At 66.9% G+C, this 17007-nt stretch overlaps 1 protein-coding gene across 8 annotated transcripts; it reads left to right on the top strand.

Moving 5' to 3' along the window:
- Positions 1 to 310: 310 nt before the first annotated feature.
- LOC127045815 (uncharacterized) lies at positions 311 to 16705 on the top strand. Of its 8 annotated transcripts, none has more exons than XM_050942461.1 (16): positions 311 to 403; positions 1882 to 1988; positions 3326 to 3689; positions 4019 to 4171; positions 6339 to 6831; positions 7059 to 7142; positions 7681 to 7768; positions 8007 to 8206; positions 8274 to 8516; positions 11106 to 11204; positions 11778 to 11971; positions 12995 to 13169; positions 13469 to 13625; positions 14044 to 14159; positions 14704 to 14815; positions 14985 to 16705. In XM_050942461.1, the coding sequence occupies exons 1-16, from the start codon at positions 389 to 391 to the stop codon at positions 15352 to 15354; spliced, it is 2970 nt and encodes a 989-aa protein (XP_050798418.1). In that variant the 5' UTR covers positions 311 to 388; the 3' UTR covers positions 15355 to 16705. The 8 variants fall into 8 exon arrangements, 7 of the variants coding, with proteins under 7 accessions (XP_050798418.1, XP_050798422.1, XP_050798416.1 ...); XM_050942459.1 differs by having other exon boundaries at positions 350 to 403; positions 1412 to 1988; XM_050942460.1 differs by having other exon boundaries at positions 350 to 403; positions 1412 to 1988; positions 14044 to 14197; positions 14985 to 15244.
- Positions 16706 to 17007: the final 302 nt, after the last annotated feature.

The raw sequence follows: 17007 nt of genomic DNA, 5'->3' as shown, positions 1-17007 counted from the left end.
AGAGACCTTCTAAAAAACCTTATCGGCACGTGACCCCTTAAAGTGAATGGACGAAGACTGGGCCCAGCACCGCGGAAGGGCTGCGACCCCCCCCCCCCTTCTGACCCCAGGGCCGGCAGGGCTGACACGACGGGCTGGGGACAGTCGTGCGCTGAGCCCTCGTCCCCACTCACTGTAGCACAACGAGTTACTGCCCCGTCGTGTGTCGCCAACACCGCCCAAGGGAGCCGATGTGCCACCGGAACGGCCCCCCCCCGCCGCGCCACCGGAACACACCCCCCCCCCACTGGAATGCCCGCCCCACCCCCGGCCTAGGGCCTGAGCCATGTGGGGGGCGGAACCCCCGGCACTTCCGGTCTCGGGGCTGCCGGGAGCGTAGGGACCCGCCATGGAGCGGCCCGCGGTGAGACCCGCCCCCCGGCCCTGCACGGCCCCCTCCGGTCCCCCGCCCTGGCTACACGTCCGCCCCGGGCCCCCCCGGCCCCCCAGCCCTGCCCCCGCCCCCCATTGCCCCCGCCCCGCCCACACATCCGCCCCGTGCCCCCCCGGCCACCCAGCACTGCACCTGCCCCCCATTGCCCCCGCCCCCCCCCGCTCTGCCCACGCATCCGACCTGCCCCCGCCCCCCCCAGCTCTGACCCAGGCGGGTAGGAGCCAAACCCGTCCTGGAGCAACATGGTCAGGCGCCGCCCCCTCCCCATTGTCCCCGGCATCCCCTCGTGCCCCTGCAGCACTGCCCCTTGCCCCCCCCATTGCCCCACCAGCACCCCTCGTGCCCTCCCATTGCCCCCAGGCACCACCCCGTGCCCCCATTGGCCCTGGGCACCCTGCTGCCCCCCAGCACCCCCCTGTGCCCCTCCATTGCCCCTGGCACCCCCCTGTGCCCCTGCAGCACTGTGTCGTGCCTCCCTGGTCCCCCCACTGCCCTTCAGCACCGCCCCTGGCCCCTCCATTGCCCCCAGGCACACCCCATGCCCCCGCATTGCCCCAGGCACCACCCCATGCCCCCATTGGCCCTGGACAGCCTGCTGCCCCCCAGCACCGCCCTGTGCCCCTCCATTGCCCCCAGGCACCCCGCTTCACCCCCAGCACCACTCAAGGCCCGCTCCGCCCCCCCCATTGCCCCCATGCATCCCACTGCCCCCTAGCACAGCCATGTGCCCCCTGCCCCGCCCTTGCCCCCCATTGTCCCTGGGCACCACCCCTGGCCCCCCCGTTGCCCAAGGCACCATCCTTTGCTGAGTTGAGCCCTGTGCTGCCCCCTCCTTTGCTCTGAGGGGAGAATGGGACAGCAGCTGGTACGGTCTCATCTCCTGGCCTCACGTGGGTTTTGGCTGGGCACGGAGCCGGGCTGGCGGTGCCCTGTGCCTGGGATGCTGTGCCTAACCACTGTGCTCTCTCTGCCCCCCAGATCCGCCTGCCCTCAGGCCAGTGCCTGCGGGAGCGTTTCCCAGCTGACAGCTCTCTGCAGCACGTCACGCAGCGCCTCTCGACTCTGCACCCCGACCTGCTGCCGTTCACACTCCTTCAGGCACCCTGGGCACCCTGCTGCCCCCTCAGCACCGTCCTGTGCCCCCCATTGCCCCCAGGCACCACTCCGTGCTCCCTCCCAGCACCGCCCCAGGCATGCTGCTGTCCCCTAGCACTGCCCTGTGCCACCCTCCCCGAGCACCCCACTGCCCCCGGACACCACCCCATAACTGCCCAGGCACCCCACTACCCCCCGAGCACTGTCCTGTGCCCTCCCAGGCACCCCGCTGCCCCCAAGCACTGTGTTGTGCCCCACACCCCACTACCCCCCCCCCCAGCGCTGTCCCGGCACCCCGCTGCCCCCGTCCCAGGCGCTTGGCGAGCCATGACCCATCTGTGCTGTTTCCCCAGACTCTGGGCGACCTGCTCCTGGCGCTCACCGAGATGGGATTCACCGAAGGGCAGGCACACGCAGCCATCCAGGCCGGCTCCCTCAGCCTGCAGGAGGCCACAGAATGGTGAGTGTTCTCATCCCCACCAGCCTGCAGGGCAGAGCGCCCAGCCCTGGGGGGCAGCCTGGCCCCTCGGCCCAGCCGCGCGCTGCCCAGGGAGCAAGCCTCAGCGTGCCGCTGGGAGTCACCAGGAGCTGCCATCAGCCGCAGCCAACCCCACCCTGCAACAGCCTGGCGTAGCCCAGGAGTGGTGCTCTGCCCTCAGTCACTGCCCTGGGGCAGTACTAGGGGGTACCGGGCCGTGGGGAGCGGGGCAGGGGCTCGGCAGGGGGCACTGGGCTGTGGTGAGCAGGGTAGGAGCCTGGCAGGGGGCACTGGGCTGCAGGGAGTGGGGCGGAGGCCTGGCAGGGACACCCTCTCCTCTGTCTCCAGCAGTGTGTGGCTAGGGATGTCATCTTTCAGGTGATGTGAAGAGCTGAAGTCCTGGCCATTTGCCTTGTGCTCGTTAAAGGTCTCAGAGGCGTTTTGTGAGAGGTGGGTTGTCAGGCCTGCCCAAGGACGGCGTGAGAGGCTGGGACTGCTCAGTGTAGACAGGGCAGGATGACTGGATAAAGAACAACTAATGGGTTAGAGGGGTGGATGGGGGGGGGCTCCTGTTTGCCTCCTCATAACACAAGGATGAGGGGACATCCTGTGAGGCTGAAATCATGGGAAAGCAAATACTTGTATACATGATGCCCTGTTAGCCTGTGGAACTCCATGCCTCATGATATAATTATGCCAAGGACTCTGCAGGACTCAGAAAAGGAACAGACATTTACAGGTGTAATAGACCGCACTGGGGCACCGCTGTTTCCAAAGGAGAGGGCGTTTCTGCAGCTCGTGAATATCGCCCGCTCTTGATGGTGACCCCATGCTGTCTTCCCGCCCCCTGGAAATGTGCAAGCTCTGCAGCCTGGGGCCCCGTGCCTGAGCCCCCACGTGGCAGAGGGATTGGAGCTGCCCAGGGCGTGGTGCCCAGAAGTGCAGCGTCAGAGGCCCGGGGAGCCTGGCTCTCCATTTGAGTGAAAGGTCTCGGAACAGCTGCAGGTTTTGTTCTGGTCCCATCGCTGCCTGACTGAGCTGTCCTTAGTCGCAGCAAATCCAGGCCGCCAGCCTTCTCCTCGCCTGAGCTACTGCCTGGAGACCCCCAGGCCAGTGAGCACAAAGCCCCCCTGCTTGGCTGAGTGCACTGACAGCAGGAGCCGGGGGTGGGGATGCCGAGCCTGTCGAGCCCCCCCAGCTTATAGGGTCTTTCTCCTCTGCTATGTGCAGACACTGATCACTGCTGGCTCTGCAGGCAAGTGGGCTGGAGAGGGGATGCTGGGGGTCCTTGCTGCCCCCTCATTCTCTGTGCTTTGCAGGTTACTTCAGGAGAGGGGGCAGCGGCTCCAGACAGCGCCCCCTGAAGAGCCAGGAGGAGCAATTGCAGCTTTCAACCTTCCCAAGCTCCAGGAGGTGCCTTTGGGGTCAGAGGCACCCCGTGCCGAGCCCCGCTTGCCAGGTGCATGCCCCCCTGCCCCGCTTGGCCCCTCTTCTTGGCAGGCGACCGAGGGGGCGGCTCCATCACTCTCTCTCTCTGCGCCCCGGGGGCCTAGCTCCCCCGGGTGGCCAGGGGCTGAGGCTGGGCACAGCTGCAAGATGAAGGCAAGCCGAAAGGAGTTGGAAGAGCAGCAGCGGGAACGCCTGGCTCAGGAGGCAAAAGCCGAGAAACAGAACAAGCAGAAGGTGAGCGCCATGGGGCAGGAGTGAGGGTCTGCGTTTGGAGCTGAGAGGAGCAGGGGCGGCGGAGGGCAGCCACCCTGGACACTTCTGGCACGCCATCTACTCCCAGCGCTACCGCTCCTGGGGCCGGCCGCACCCCCCTGGGGAGCGACCGCAGTTGGCTTTGCAGACTCAAGCTTTGGAGAAGCCCCTGAGTCTCTGGCTGCGTCTCTGCCCTCAGCCGCAGGCCATGCCCCGCGGAGGCAGGGCAGGACGGAGCATGGCGAGGTGCTGGGCCCTGCCCCTGTGCCAGCGGGGAGCTCCCAACAGTCATGCCCAGCCTCTTCCCCCAGGAGCGCGAGCTGGTGCTGCGGAGAATCGCTGACGACCGGAGACGCTTCCAGGCAAAGACCCAGTGGGCCCAGATGCCGGCCCCCCCGGCTGCCCAGGGCCACAGGCCGGAGGGCAGAGCCCAGCTGGCGAGTGACGGGCAGTGCCTGCTGATGGTGAGTCCTGAACTCCTGCTGCAGAGCTGGTCTGGCCGGAGGATCTAAGTCCCTGGGGGGCCCTGCCCCAGAGAGCTGAGCCCCTCCTCTGACGAGGGGAGGCCCTGGCTGAGGAAGTGCTGCCAACCAAAGGGCAAAGGGAGCCCCTCCCTGGATATGCAAAACCTCCGGCTTCCCCTGAGAGCATCCTGCTGTGGGCCGCCTCCAGTGAGTGGGTTGGGGTTGGCATGGGAGACTCCAAGAGGAAACCCGGAGCTGAGTGGGGTCTCAGCAGGGGGTGCTCTCCCCTCAGTCAGCCCTGGCCCCAAGGCCCTGGGGGGCGCTGTGCAGCAGGGGGTGCTCTCCCCTCAGTCAGCCCTGGCCCCAAGGCCCTGGGGGGCGCTGTGCAGCAGGGGGCGCTCTCCCCTCAGCCAGCCCTGGCCCCAAGGCCCTGGGGGGCGCTGTGCAGCAGGGGGCGCTCTCCCCTCAGTCAGCCCTGGCCCCAAGGCCCTGGGGGGCGCTGTGCAGCAGGGGGCGCTCTCCCCCCAGCCCTGGCCCCAAGGCCCTGGGGGGCGCTGTGCAGCAGGGGGTGCTCTCCCCTCAGTCAGCCCTGGCCCCAAGGCCCTGGGGGGCGCTGTGCAGCAGGGGGCGCTCTCCCCCCAGCCCTGGCCCCAAGGCCCTGGGGGGCGCTGTGCAGCAGGGGGCGCTCTCCCCTCAGTCAGCCCTGGCCCCAAGGCCCTGGGGGGCGCTGTGCAGCAGGGGGCGCTCTCCCCTCAGTCAGCGCTGGCCCCAAGGCCCTGGGGGGCGCTTTGCAGCAGGGGGCGCTCTCCCCCCAGCCCTGGCCCCAAGGCCCTGGGGGGCGCTGTGCAGCAGAGGGCGCTCTCCCCCCAGCCCTGGCCCCAAGGCCCTGGGGGGCGCTGTGCAGCAGAGGGCGCTCTCCCCCCAGCCAGCCCTGGCCCCAAGGCCCTGGGGGGCGCTGTGCAGCAGGGGGCGCTCTCCCCTCAGTCAGCCCTGGCCCCAAGGCCCTGGGGGGCGCTGTGCAGCAGGGGGCGCTCTCCCCTCAGTCAGCCCTGGCCCCAAGGCCCTGGGGGGCGCTGTGCAGCAGAGGGTGCTCTCCCCCCAGCCCTGGCCCCAAGGCCCTGGGGGGCGCTGTGCAGCAGGGGGCGCTCTCCCCTCAGTCAGCCCTGGCCCCAAGGCCCTGGGGGACGCTGTGCAGCAGGGGGCGCTCTCCCCTCAGTCAGCCCTGGCCCCAAGGCTCTGGGGGGCGCTGTGCAGCAGGGGGCGCTCTCCCCTCAGTCAGCCCTGGCCCCAAGGCCCTGGGGGGCGCTGTGCAGCAGGGGGCGCTCTCCCCCCAGCCCTGGCCCCAAGGCCCTGGGGGGCGCTGTGCAGCAGGGGGCGCTCTCCCCTCAGTCAGCCCTGGCCCCAAGGCCCTGGGGGGCGCTGTGCAGCAGAGGGCGCTCTCCCCTCAGTCAGCCCTGGCCCCAAGGCCCTGGGGGACGCTGTGCAGCAGGGGGCGCTCTCCCCTCAGTCAGCCCTGGCCCCAAGGCCCTGGGGGGCGCTGTGCAGCAGGGGGCGCTCTCCCCTCAGTCAGCCCTGGCCCCAAGGCCCTGGGGGGCGCTGTGCAGCAGAGGGCGCTCTCCCCCCAGCCCTGGCCCCAAGGCCCTGGGGGGCGCTTTGCAGGAGAGGGCGCTCTCCTGTTTGAGTCAGTGCAGAGCCCAGGGCCTTGGCAGCCGTACTGCAGGCGCACATAGCAGGGCCTGGCCCTTGCCCTCGTTAGGTCTCGTGGCAACTGAGATGCTGATTTTGGAGCCTGGCCAAAGTCTAACTTGCCGTCTGGAACTCTGCCTTCAGCTGGCTTTGAACAGGGGCTTTGTTCTACCACTGCCGTGACCCGCAGGCACTGGTGCGGCACCCGTGTCCTTGCAGTGCTGGGGCAGTGACCCCGTACACGCAGCTTTCATGTTCCACTCTAGAGGTGGCTGCGTCTTACCCTACACCTGATGTCCTGGCAGGAACAGGAGTTGAGCCCTGTGCTGCCCCCTCCTTTGCTCTGAGGTGAGAATGGGACAGCAGCTGGTACGGTCTCATCTCCTGGCCTCACGTGGGTTTTGGCTGGGCACGGAGCCGGGCTGGCGGTGCCCTGTGCCTGGGATGTTGTGCCTAACCACTGTGCTCTCTCTGCCCCCAGATCCGCCTGCCCTCAGGCCAGTGCCTGCGGGAGCGTTTCCCAGCTGACTGCCCTCTGCAGCACGTCACGCAGCGCCTCTCGACTCTGCACCCCGACCTGCTGCCGTTCACACTCCTTCAGGGCTTCCCCAAGCGCCGCTTCGGCCCGGCTGAGCTGCCCTGCAGTCTGCAAGCTCTGGGCCTGACCCCCAGCGCCACCCTGTGCGTCCTGGCCACCAAGCCGCTCCCGTCAGGCACCTGCGCCCTGGCAGCCCCCCAGGCCAGAGATGGACCCCTGCAGCCCCCTGGGCCTCAGGCATTGCCCGTGGAGGAGCACGCCTGGGGCAGGGGCGAGATCCTGAGCCTCATGCCGGAAGAGGCCATGGCCGAAGGGATGTTCCCAGATGCCGAGGAGCTTCGGCTGGCGCTGAGCTCCCCTGCGCGCAGGGTGGTGCCAGGGAAACCCGGGGTCCATGGCCTTTGGGAGTCGACCTCCCCATCGCACCATCACTGGGGTAAGCTGCCAGCCTGCTGGTTGGGGGAAGGGGCCTTGGGGAGGCTTCGTGCCCACCTGGCTAGTGAGGGTCTCAGGGGCCTGGCTCTGTGGACTCCTGCGGGGGCTGCTGTTTGCCAGGCCTGCCCCCGGGGGGAGCGGGGGGATGAGAAGCGGGCTCTGTCCTCCCTCGCAGGGTGAGGGCAGCGTGAGCCCTGTTGGATTGGCTGTCGTTTGCCCCTCCCGCAGGCCAAGGACAACGGCTGACGCTAGGAAATCCAGAGCAAGCACCCACTGTGTGCAGCCCGCTGGACGAGGAGCTGTCCCCCCGAGGTCAGCAGGGCCGGAGGGAGGGAGCTGAGCCATGTGAATAGGGCAGAGTCTCCAGGGAGGGGACTGTCGGTGTGGGGCAGGCCCCATGGTGTTTCTGACTCCTGGGCTGCACTGTCGGGAATCCCTCGTGCCGGGGGTGTGCCCGCTCTGGCCGTGACAGCCCTGTTGCCTGCAGCGTTAGGCAAGGAGACGTGTTAACGGGCAGTCCAGTTTGTGATGGGAATGGCGGCCTGGTTCCACCACATCTATCTGGCCAGTGGGCATCATGTGATGCCAGGGCCCTTGCACGCACATCGGGACCCAGTGGACTCTGCCTCTGCACTGACATCGCAGTCAGCCCTGCCTGGGCGTCGGGAGATGGCACGAAGGCAACTGCTTGCCCTGGGTGCCTACAGCTCCCTGCGCTGCCTGCTGGGTTAACGGAAACCGAGGTGCCAGGAGTTCCAGGATAGATAGTTGGGGGATGGCTGCCCGTGGCCCTGGCCCCTTTCCCGACGCGGCTCGCCCCTCCACTGATGTGATGTGCTCTGATCTGCAGGCTCAGGGCCGGCTCCTTTGCTGCCATCTCCGAGCCGGGGCCCGATGGAGCCGCAGCACCAGTGGCCGGCAGAGGGCAACAGGCTCAGGTATGTGCTGGTGGCTGTGGGCGGCACCCTCGCGTTGCAGAAGGCCTGGGGGTCATGGCAGAGTTCTGCTCAGCCATGGGAATCCCAGGGGATCCAGCACTGGGCTCTTTGCAAGGCGTGAGCTGTGGGGCAGGAAGTTTGCTGCCTTGGGTTTGGGCCAGGGCCCCGGAGAGGAGCCGGCTGAAGGTGCCTCTCCCCAAGGGCGGTGGCCATGGCCTGACCCAGCTCCTCCTTGCAGGGCTGCAGACGATGGGCGTGGTGTGGGCCCCTCGGACCTGCCGGGCGCCGTGGCCCAGGCAGCGGAGCAGCGCTTCCACAATGCCTTGCGGGGCCAAGAGGAGCCAGCCCCACCCCCAGGGCACAAGAACCCCCCCCGCCTCTCCCACGTGCCTTCGCTCTTCCAAATGGCCCTGCGGGCGGCCATGGCCCTCCTGACAGGTACAGCCCCATGGCCTTGCCCCCAGCCCAGTGCCCCCCAGCACCTTACCTGCTGTCTCCTCCACAGCACCCCGAAAGCAGTACTGCAGCAGCCTGGCCTCCCTGACGCCCCCGCTGGCTGAGCGCATCCTGGCCTGCATGATCCACCACAGGCTGCTGCGCCCCAAGACCCTGGAGCTCTTCTTTGGCTGCCAGATACAGACCCTGGTCCTCAACTGTTACGCCTACGCCACCAACGAGCTGCTGCGGCAGCTGCGGGCCTTCCAGAGCCTGCGGCACCTCAGCCTGGTCTCCTGCGCCCTGCTCACCGGTATGGGGTGGGGGCGGGGCTGGCTCGCCGGTATGGGGCGGGGGCGGGGCTGGCTCGCCGGTATGGGGCAGGGCTGGCTCACCGGTATGGGGCGGGGGCGGGGCTGGCTCGCCAGTATGGGGCAGGGCTGGCTCACCGGTATGGGGCGGGGGCGGGGCTGGCTCGCCAGTATGGGGCGGGGCTGGCTCGCTGGTATGGGGCGGGGGCGGGGTTGCTTCGCCGGTATGGGGCGGGGGCGGGGCTGGCTCGCCGGTATGGGGCAGGGCTGGCTCACCGGTATGGGGCGGGGGCAGGGCTGGCTCACCGGTATGGGGCGGGGGCAGGGCTGGCTCACCGGTATGGGGCGGGGGCGGGGCTGGCTCGCCAGTATGGGGCAGGGCTGGCTCACCGGTATGGGGCGGGGGCGGGGCTGGCTCGCCAGTATGGGGCAGGGCTGGCTCACCGGTATGGGGCGGGGGCGGGGCTGGCTCGCCAGTATGGGGCGGGGGCGGGGCTGTCTCGCCGGTACGGGGCAGGGGTGGGGTTGGCTCTCCAGTACAGGGTGGGAACAGGCCTGGCTCGCTGGTACGGGGCAGGCCTGGCTCACTGGGGTGGGGCGGGGGAGGGGCTGGCTCACTGGTATGGGGCAGGGCTGGCTCGCCAATATGGGGCAGGGGAGGGGCTGGCTCGCCAGTATGGGGCGGGGGCGGGGCTGGCTCTCCAGTACAGGGTGGGAAGAGGCCTGGCTCACTGGGGTGGGGGCGGGGCTGGCTCACCAGTATGGGGCAGGCCTGGCTCTCTGGTGTGGGGTGGGGGCAGGGCTGGCTCACTGGTATGGGGTGGGGGCGGGGCTGGCTCGCTGGTATGGGGCAGGGCTGGCTTGCCAATATGGGGCAGGGGAGGGGCTGGCTCGCCAGTATGGGGTGGGAACAGGCCTGGCTCACCAGTATGGGGCGGGGGCGGGGCTGGCTCGCCGGTACGGGGCAGGCCTGTTCGTGGGGAACAGGAGGACGTATGGCAGGCCCATGGACAGACACTAGGCCTGGGCTCTCCCCACCCCTGAAGGCCCGTGGAGCTCTGCCGTGGGCCCATGGAGTGCTGCAGGCAGCCCCCTGTGGGGCAGTGTGGGCCAGGCTGTCGCACACCCCTCTCTTTGTCTCTCTCTGGGGTGGCTGTGGTGTCCCCCGCAGGGCCTGGCTCCCTGGGGGCAGGGGGCTGTCGGGGCAGGTTCCCTTGCGTATGCGTGACAAGAGCCCCCCCCACCCCCCAAGCTGGCACAGGCCTGGCAGTGCAGGCAGGTGAAGGATAAATCGGGTTAACAGAGAGGTTCTACGTAACCTCAGTGTTGACAGTGGAGAGAGGTAAATAGCAGGGTCCACCGGGAGTCTATACTCGGACCAGGGCTGCTCAGCATATTCATAACTGATCTGGAAAAAGGGGTAAACAGTGAGGTGGCAAATTTTGCAGATGATACAAAATTAGTCAAGCTAGTTAAGTCCCAGGCAGACTGCGAAGAGCTACAAAGGATCTCACAAAACTGGGTGACTGGGCAACAAAATGGCAGATGAAATTCAATGTTGATCAATGCAAAGTAATGCACATTGGAAAACGCGATCCCAACTATACATATACAATGATGGGGTCTAAATTAGCTGTTACCACTCCAGAAAGATCTTGGAGTCATTGTGGACAGTTCTCTGAAAACATCCACCCAATGTGCAGACACAGTCAAAAAAGTGAACAGGATGTTAGGAATCACTAGGAAAGGGATAGATAAAATAGTAAATATCAGATTGCCACTATATACATCCATGGTACGCCCATGTCTTGAATACTGTGTGCAGGTGTGGTCACCCCATCTCAAAATAGATATATTGGAACTGGAAAAGGGCGACAAAAACGATTAGGGGTATGGAATGGCTGCCATATAAGGAGAGACTAATAAGACTGGGACTTTTCAGCTTGGAAAAGAGAGGACTGAGGATATGATAGAGATCTATAAAATCATGAGTGGTGTGGAGAAAGTAAATAAGGAAATGTTATTACTCCTTCTCATAACACAAGAACTAGGGATCACCCAATGACATTAATAGGCAGCAGGTTTACAACAAACAAAAGTGAGTATTTCCGCACACAACACCCGGTCAACCTGTGGAACTCCTTGCCAGGGGATGTTGTTAAGGTCAAGACTATAAGAGGATTCAAAAAAGAACTAGATAAATTCATGGAGGTAGGTCCATCAGGATGCACAGGAACACAGCCTCATGCCTTGGGTGTCCCTAAATCTCTGAGTGCCGGAGGCTAGGAGTGGGCGACCGGGACGGATCACTCAATAACTGTCCTGTTCTGTTCACTCCCGTTGAAGCCCCTGTTGCAGCTGTTGGTCCTGGGCTGCATGGACTGTTGGGATATTGTTACGCAGGGGGGCAGAGCCCTGTGCTGTCGGCGGAGTCAAGGCGCACCGGCCGTGGGGGAAGGGATCCCTGGGTACACTGGTCAGGATCCCCCCGCTGGTTTCCCACAAGGCCCCATGGGCGGGATGGACCCAGCATGGTGGTGGTGTGAGGTCTGCGGACCCGGCCCTGATGTGTCCCCTCACCCTTCCTGCAGACCAGGGGCTGTCCGTGGTGAGACACCTGCAGAGACTTCAGCACCTCAACCTCTCAGCCTGTGTCAAGCTCACAGATGCCTGCCTGCACTTTATTAAAGGTACAGCCGGGGACAGCAGGCCCCATGGCTGGATGGGGGCCAGCCCCCTGCATCGCCCCTCCCACCGCTCGTCCCTCGCGGCCGCAGCCTCTCCCACCGCTCGTCCCTCCCGGCTCGCGGCACCTCCCACCGCTCGTCCCCCTCGGGGCCGCAGCCTCTCCCACCTCTGGTCCCTCCGGCAGCCCCGGCCCCTCCCACCGATCGTCCTCCCCCCCGGCTCGCGGCCCCGGCCCCATCCCACCACTCGTCCCCCATCCCCCCCCAGCTCACGGCCCCGGCCCCCTCCCACCGCTCGTCCCCCGCCCCCCAGCTCGCGGTCCCGGCCCCCTCCCACCGCTCTTCCCCCGTCCCGTCCCCCCCCAGGTTTGTGGCCCCGGCCCCCTCCCAGCTCATGGCCCCGGCCCCTCCCACCGCTCGCGGCCCCTCCCACCTCTCCTCCGTGCCCACGTCCCCTACCACCTACTCCCCCCATTGTGGCTGGACCCCACACAGACACTGGCTTGGCCCAGCTCTTTGTCCTCAAGCTGGGCCAGTCTCTGCCCCGGTAACATCTGCTTCCCCACCCCCCCCCAGGGCTCCCGCACCTCTCGCACCTGGCTCTGGACCAGACCAAAATCAGCGACTGCGGCATGGTGGATTTCCTGCACTCGGGTCCCTCCGCGCTCAGCCACCTGCTCCTCAACAGGACGGCGATCACAGAGAGCACGCTGCGCCTGCTGCCCCAGTACGCGCCCCACCTGGCGCTGCTCAGCCTCCAGCAGACCGAGGTGATGGGCCAGGAGTGGGGCACGGGGCCTTCTCCTCTAGGGCGCTGGCTCCGATCCCACCCCGCCACGGGGGTTCAGCTGGCTCGGGGGGCAGGGAATGGGGCACGGGGCCTTCTCCTCTAGGGCGCTGGCCCCGATCCCACCCTGCAACAGGGTTTTGGCTGGCTCAGGGGGCGGGGAGTGGGGCATGGAGCCTTTCCCCTGTAAGGGGCACCGGCCCCAATCCCACCCTGGGATGGGGGTTCGGCTGGCTGAGGGGGCGGGGAGTGGGGCATGGAGCCTTTCCCCTGTAAGGGACACCGGCCCTGATTCAGCCCCAGGGCAGGGACTGGCTGGCTCACAGGGGGCAGGGAATGGGGCATGGGGCCTTTCCCCACTAGGGGGTGCTGGTTCCCATCTGGTCCCAGGTCAGAGACTGCCTGGCTTGGGGGTGGGGAATGGGGAACGGGGCCCATGGGTGGCAGATTGAGCCCCCTTTCAGGGAAGCTAGCGCCCCAGTCCTGCCTCACCCTGTCCTCCCGCTCACACCTGGAGATCCGAGACTCCCCGGCCCAGAGGAGCCTCAAGCTGGCCAGAGCCACTCCAGCAGCACCGCGCCGAGACCCTGAGCCACCCCGCAGGAAAAGCTCATGTCTCTTCCCGAAAAACCTGAGCCTTTGCTATGCCCCATGCAGGCTCCAGGGCATCTGAGGAGGCTGCATCTGGTACTCAGCTTCCTGGGCTTAGCAGCCATCCCACTAGGGTCCGGGGACGTTCCTGCTGAGCCCAGGAAGCTCAGAAGCACATATCGCCGCCTTAGCCACCCCAGAACCTGCATGAGACTTCCCCGTGCAACCTGCCAGAATCCACTCCCAGGTGTCTAGTGGCGGTCGCTGCACCAGGGGAGGCCGTTCCCCTCTAGGGGGCGCTGGCTCCCATCCAGCCCCAGGGGCAGGGGATGGGGTAGGAGGCCATTCCCCTCTAGGCAGGGCAGGCACGGGGTTGCCCTGGGCGGGGTTCTGACGGGCAGTTGGTCTCTGGCAGATCTCGGATTTCTCTGCCCTGCAGCAGCTGAGCCGCCTGCACACGCTGCACCTGGACGACACCCGCGTGAGCCAAGCCTCCCTGGCGGCCCTGGCCTCCCACCCTGCCCTCTCTACGCTCACCCTGTCTGGAGTGCAGTCCGTGGATGGCGACCTGGCGCTGCAGCTGGTCTCAGGTAGGAGTGCCCTGGGGTAGGGGGTCCCTGGCAGAGCTCGGCGGGGGTCCTGTGGAGAAGCAGTGTCTAGCTGCCTGTGCAGGGCCGGGGCAGGGTCCTGCCCTCATGGTGCTGCAGCCACCCAAGGCACGTCCAGTGCCCCAAGGGCCCTTCGTGTGCTCCGTGTGTGGTGTGTCCTGGTCGGAGCTGAGCTCTGGGCAAGAGGCTGGGCTGGGCGGGACCGGCAGGAACCCCAGAGCTGTGCTGCCGGCATGGGGGGGGGGGGTGAGGGCCACTCACTGCCCTGCTGGCTGTTTCAGGCCTGCCACTGGCCCAGCTGAGCCTGCCAAGCCGGCACACAGTCACCGACTCCGGCCTGCAGTTCCTATGCCGCCTGGAGGGGCTGCTGGAGCTAGACCTGACCGATTTCACCCACATCACTGACGAGGGGCTGCGCCATCTGCCCCAGCTGCACAGGTGCCTGGGAGGAGAGGGAGGCGGCCAGCCCCTGCACTGGCCCTGTGGGCGCCCTTCCCCCCGGGTCCCTGGTTGGCGGCAGGCTTGCGCTGGGGTCTGCCGGGCACTCTGACCTGGGATATGGCCCCCCTGGCTGGCTGGGGCAGGTTCTCTGAGGCATGGTGAGCCCAGCTGCAGGTTGGGGTGAGGAGCCCAGCGGAGCAGGGGCTGGTGGGCTCAGAGTGGGCTCCCGGGCAGCCCCGGGATGGACCCAAGGCCAAACAGCTGCTGCCGAGCCCCACTGGACCCATGTGCACATCCTGAGCCTCTGCGATCTGCACCTGGGCAGTGATGCTGGGAGGAGGGGCTGGGCACTAAGACCCCGTGAGGGAGGGAGCCACCAGTCCCCGCTGATGCCCCGTCCTTGTCCCTGCCCCAGGCTGCGGCGGCTCTCCCTCTGCAACACTCTGGTGAGTGACTCCGGGCTGCAGCACCTGCAGGGCCTGCAGCACCTCGAGGAGCTGTGCCTGGACCGCACTGCTGTCTCCAGCGCAGGTGTGGCTTGCTGCATCACCCAGCTGCCCCTCCTGCAGGTACCAGGCGGGGTGGGCACAGCGGGCAGCCCAGGGCTCTCAGGACTAGTGGGGAAGGCTGGTACCTGGGATCTCCCCAGGCATCCCCTCCCCTTCCCCCATGAAAAGTCTCTGACCCAGCTGGGCCTGGGGGTTCCTGCCACATGGGCAGAGGGTTCTGGCAATGCCCCCAAGGTGCTTGGCCCAGACACTGTCCCCCAAGGGAACGGCTGGGGCACCCCACCCCCAAGCAGACCAGATTGTGGCCCATGGCAGCAGAGGGGCTGGGTGGGGCCCTGTGGCCTGCCTGGGGCTCCTGCTTGCATGCCCAGGAGGTGGAGCTGCTCACTCCAGAGCCCAGGCGGGCAGCGCTGAGGATGAGCTGTGAGGCATGGATGGACACAGACCCAGGTGCCAGCTGCCCCCAGCAGGCTATGGGGCAGCCGTGACACAAGGGCTGCTGTGCTGGGTGGGTTACTCGCTGCCCCCTGGGCACTGCTTGTTCTGATGCCAGCCTGCTGCCCCAGGTGCTGGGCCTGGCGAGCACGCCCGTGGGAGACAGCGTGGTGAGGCTGGGTATCAGCCGCTGCAAACAGCTCCACAAGGTGAACCTGAGCCGCACGCGTGTCACCGACCGAGGTGAGCCCCCGCCGGGCTGGACGCCGGGGGGGAGGGCTGCCACTGGTCCCGGGGCAGCATGGGGCAGGGGTGGGGGACTGGCCACAGGCCCGTTCTTGGGGGCGGGGAGTGGGAAGGAGCTGGGTGGGTCCCGCTGCCTGGGCTAACCCCTCACCTCTCTCTGCTCTAGGGCTGCGTTACCTCCGCCAAGTGCCCATCGCTCAGGTGAACCTGGATGGCTCCGGGGTGACGGCAGCCGGTGTGGCCAGCCTCCTGGCTGCCTGCCCCAGCATTGTCAGCATCCGAGCCAGCCACCTGCAGGCGTTGTCCCCCGAGCAGCTGTCGGACGAGGAGCTCCCCAGTTAGCCCTGGCGGCTCCTCCCCATCGCAGTCCCCAGGGCCGGCCTGCCTGCTCTGCAGGGCTCAGCATCCCAGCCTGGCGGGGCGGGGTGGGGCGGTGGAGACAGGCTCCTCCCACAGCCCCCCGGGCGCGCAATGTCCTGCCGCAGGCTGAGGGGGCCAGTTTGGGGGTGCTGAATAAAGCAGGATCCTCTGGCTGAATTCTCCTCCTGTACCCAGGGAGAGGCATTGCTGCCCCAGTCAGCTTCAGACACCCGCCAGTGGGGGGAGCCCTACGGAATGGCCCCTCTACAAACCTTGTTCCCCGACCTTGGGCCCCACAGAGCCCCCCCCCCCCCCCCCCGGGCTGCCTGGTGCAAGCAGGGCCTGAGCACTGTCAGAGGGGGTTCAACCCATGATAACAAACCCCTTCTGCAGCCCACAGGGGCCCAGCTTGCAGGGACACTCAGCCCCTCCCCCAGGAGTTAACCCCTCTGGGCCATGAGGCTGCCCGCGCCGGGGCGGGCAGGAGGGGAGCAGGTCGGTGCCAAGGGAGCCAGGCCGGAGGCGTGCGAGAGTGAAGAGGGGACGCCAGCCTCTGTAGGAGCAGGAGGGAGACATGCATTTCCCTGCCTTGCCTGGCTGAAGCTATGGGGGCCCTGTGCCTGCCCAGGGCTGAGACTAGGGGAGCCCCGTTCCCAAGGGGGCTCTGTGCCCCCCCGGGGCTGAGACAAAGGGAGCCCCGTCCCCGCCCGGGGCTGAGACTAGGGGATCCCTGTCCCCACAGGGGCTCCGTGCCCCCCCCAGGGCTGAGACTAGGGGAGCCCCGTCCCCAAGGGGGCTCTGTGCCCCCCCCCGGGGCTGAGACAAAAGGAGCCCCGTCCTTGCCCGGGGCTGAGACTAGGGGAGCCCTGTCCTCACGAGGTCTCTGTGCCCACTCAGGCCTGAGACAAGGGGAGCCCTGGCCCCAGCCCTGAAGGTGGTGACATGTTGAGTCCCAGTTCCCTGGGGCTCATAGTGGGGGCAGCAATATCCCAGGCCAGCTTGGCCTCCCCCCAGAGGGTTCCCACTTCCCAGGCCGGGCACCTGCCCCTCCCTCGTTGCAGACAATGGGGCAGCCTGTGTCCTGCAGGTCAGTGTTGTGCTCCCTGGGTACCCAGCCTTGAGAGGCACCACTCCACCACCTGTCGTTGGCGTCAAGGGATCAGGTCTGGGCCTGCTGTGGCTTGGCTCCCTGGACCCACCAGCCTCTAGCAGGGCCCGCCCTGCCCTCCAGGCCCCCACAGGCCTCATCCTCTGTACAGGCGGCGATAGGTGATTCGAGACTCCAAGCCCTGGGAGTTTCTCTGCGGTGCACTGATCTCCGATCCCCAGGCCTGCTGCTCCCAACGGCACAGATCACACCAGAGGGGAGGAGTCGGCTCCGGCCCGGGCCCAGCTCAGCTGTCAGCACTGAGATATATTGATAGTGAAAACAAGATGCAGGGGACCCTGAGGACGAACGTTGGAAACAAACGGTTACATATAAAACAAAATGATAACTCGCTGCCTAGAGGCTGAACCTAACGAACACGTGACCTCGTCTACCGATGCTTCTTTCACCCTAAGTTCTCGCCACCAGCTGGGCGCCCCTTTCATCCGGTTCCTTCCCTGGAGAGGATGACGGGGTGTCATCTTTGTGCGCCAATTGTACTAAAGCAAACTTTCGATGTGGCCTTGAGACAGCCCTGCCCTTGGGCTGCAGGCCGCCGGTGACTGACCAGAAGGCCCAGTCAAAAAGGGACCCTGGCGGCTCCGGTCAGCATTGCTGACAAGACCATTTCAAGTCCAGTCGGCGGTGCAGCAGGGCTAAGCAGGCCAGTCCCTACCTGTCC

Source organism: Gopherus flavomarginatus, chromosome 2, assembly GCF_025201925.1.
Source record: "Gopherus flavomarginatus isolate rGopFla2 chromosome 2, rGopFla2.mat.asm, whole genome shotgun sequence".
Taxonomy (NCBI): Eukaryota; Metazoa; Chordata; order Testudines; family Testudinidae; genus Gopherus; species Gopherus flavomarginatus.
Note: the sequence above shows the minus strand (reverse complement) of the source record. Positions and strands in the feature narration are given on the sequence as shown.

Coding starts and splice junctions, on each gene's coding strand:
- LOC127045815 (XM_050942459.1), top strand. CDS start 1,627: ATGCTGCTGTCCCCTAGCACTGCCCTGTGCCACCCTCCCCGAGCACCC. Junction 13,170..13,468: donor GGCGCTGCAGCTGGTCTCAG/GTAGGAGTGCCC, acceptor TGGCTGTTTCAG/GCCTGCCACTGGCCCAGCTG. Junction 13,626..14,043: donor CATCTGCCCCAGCTGCACAG/GTGCCTGGGAGG, acceptor TCCCTGCCCCAG/GCTGCGGCGGCTCTCCCTCT.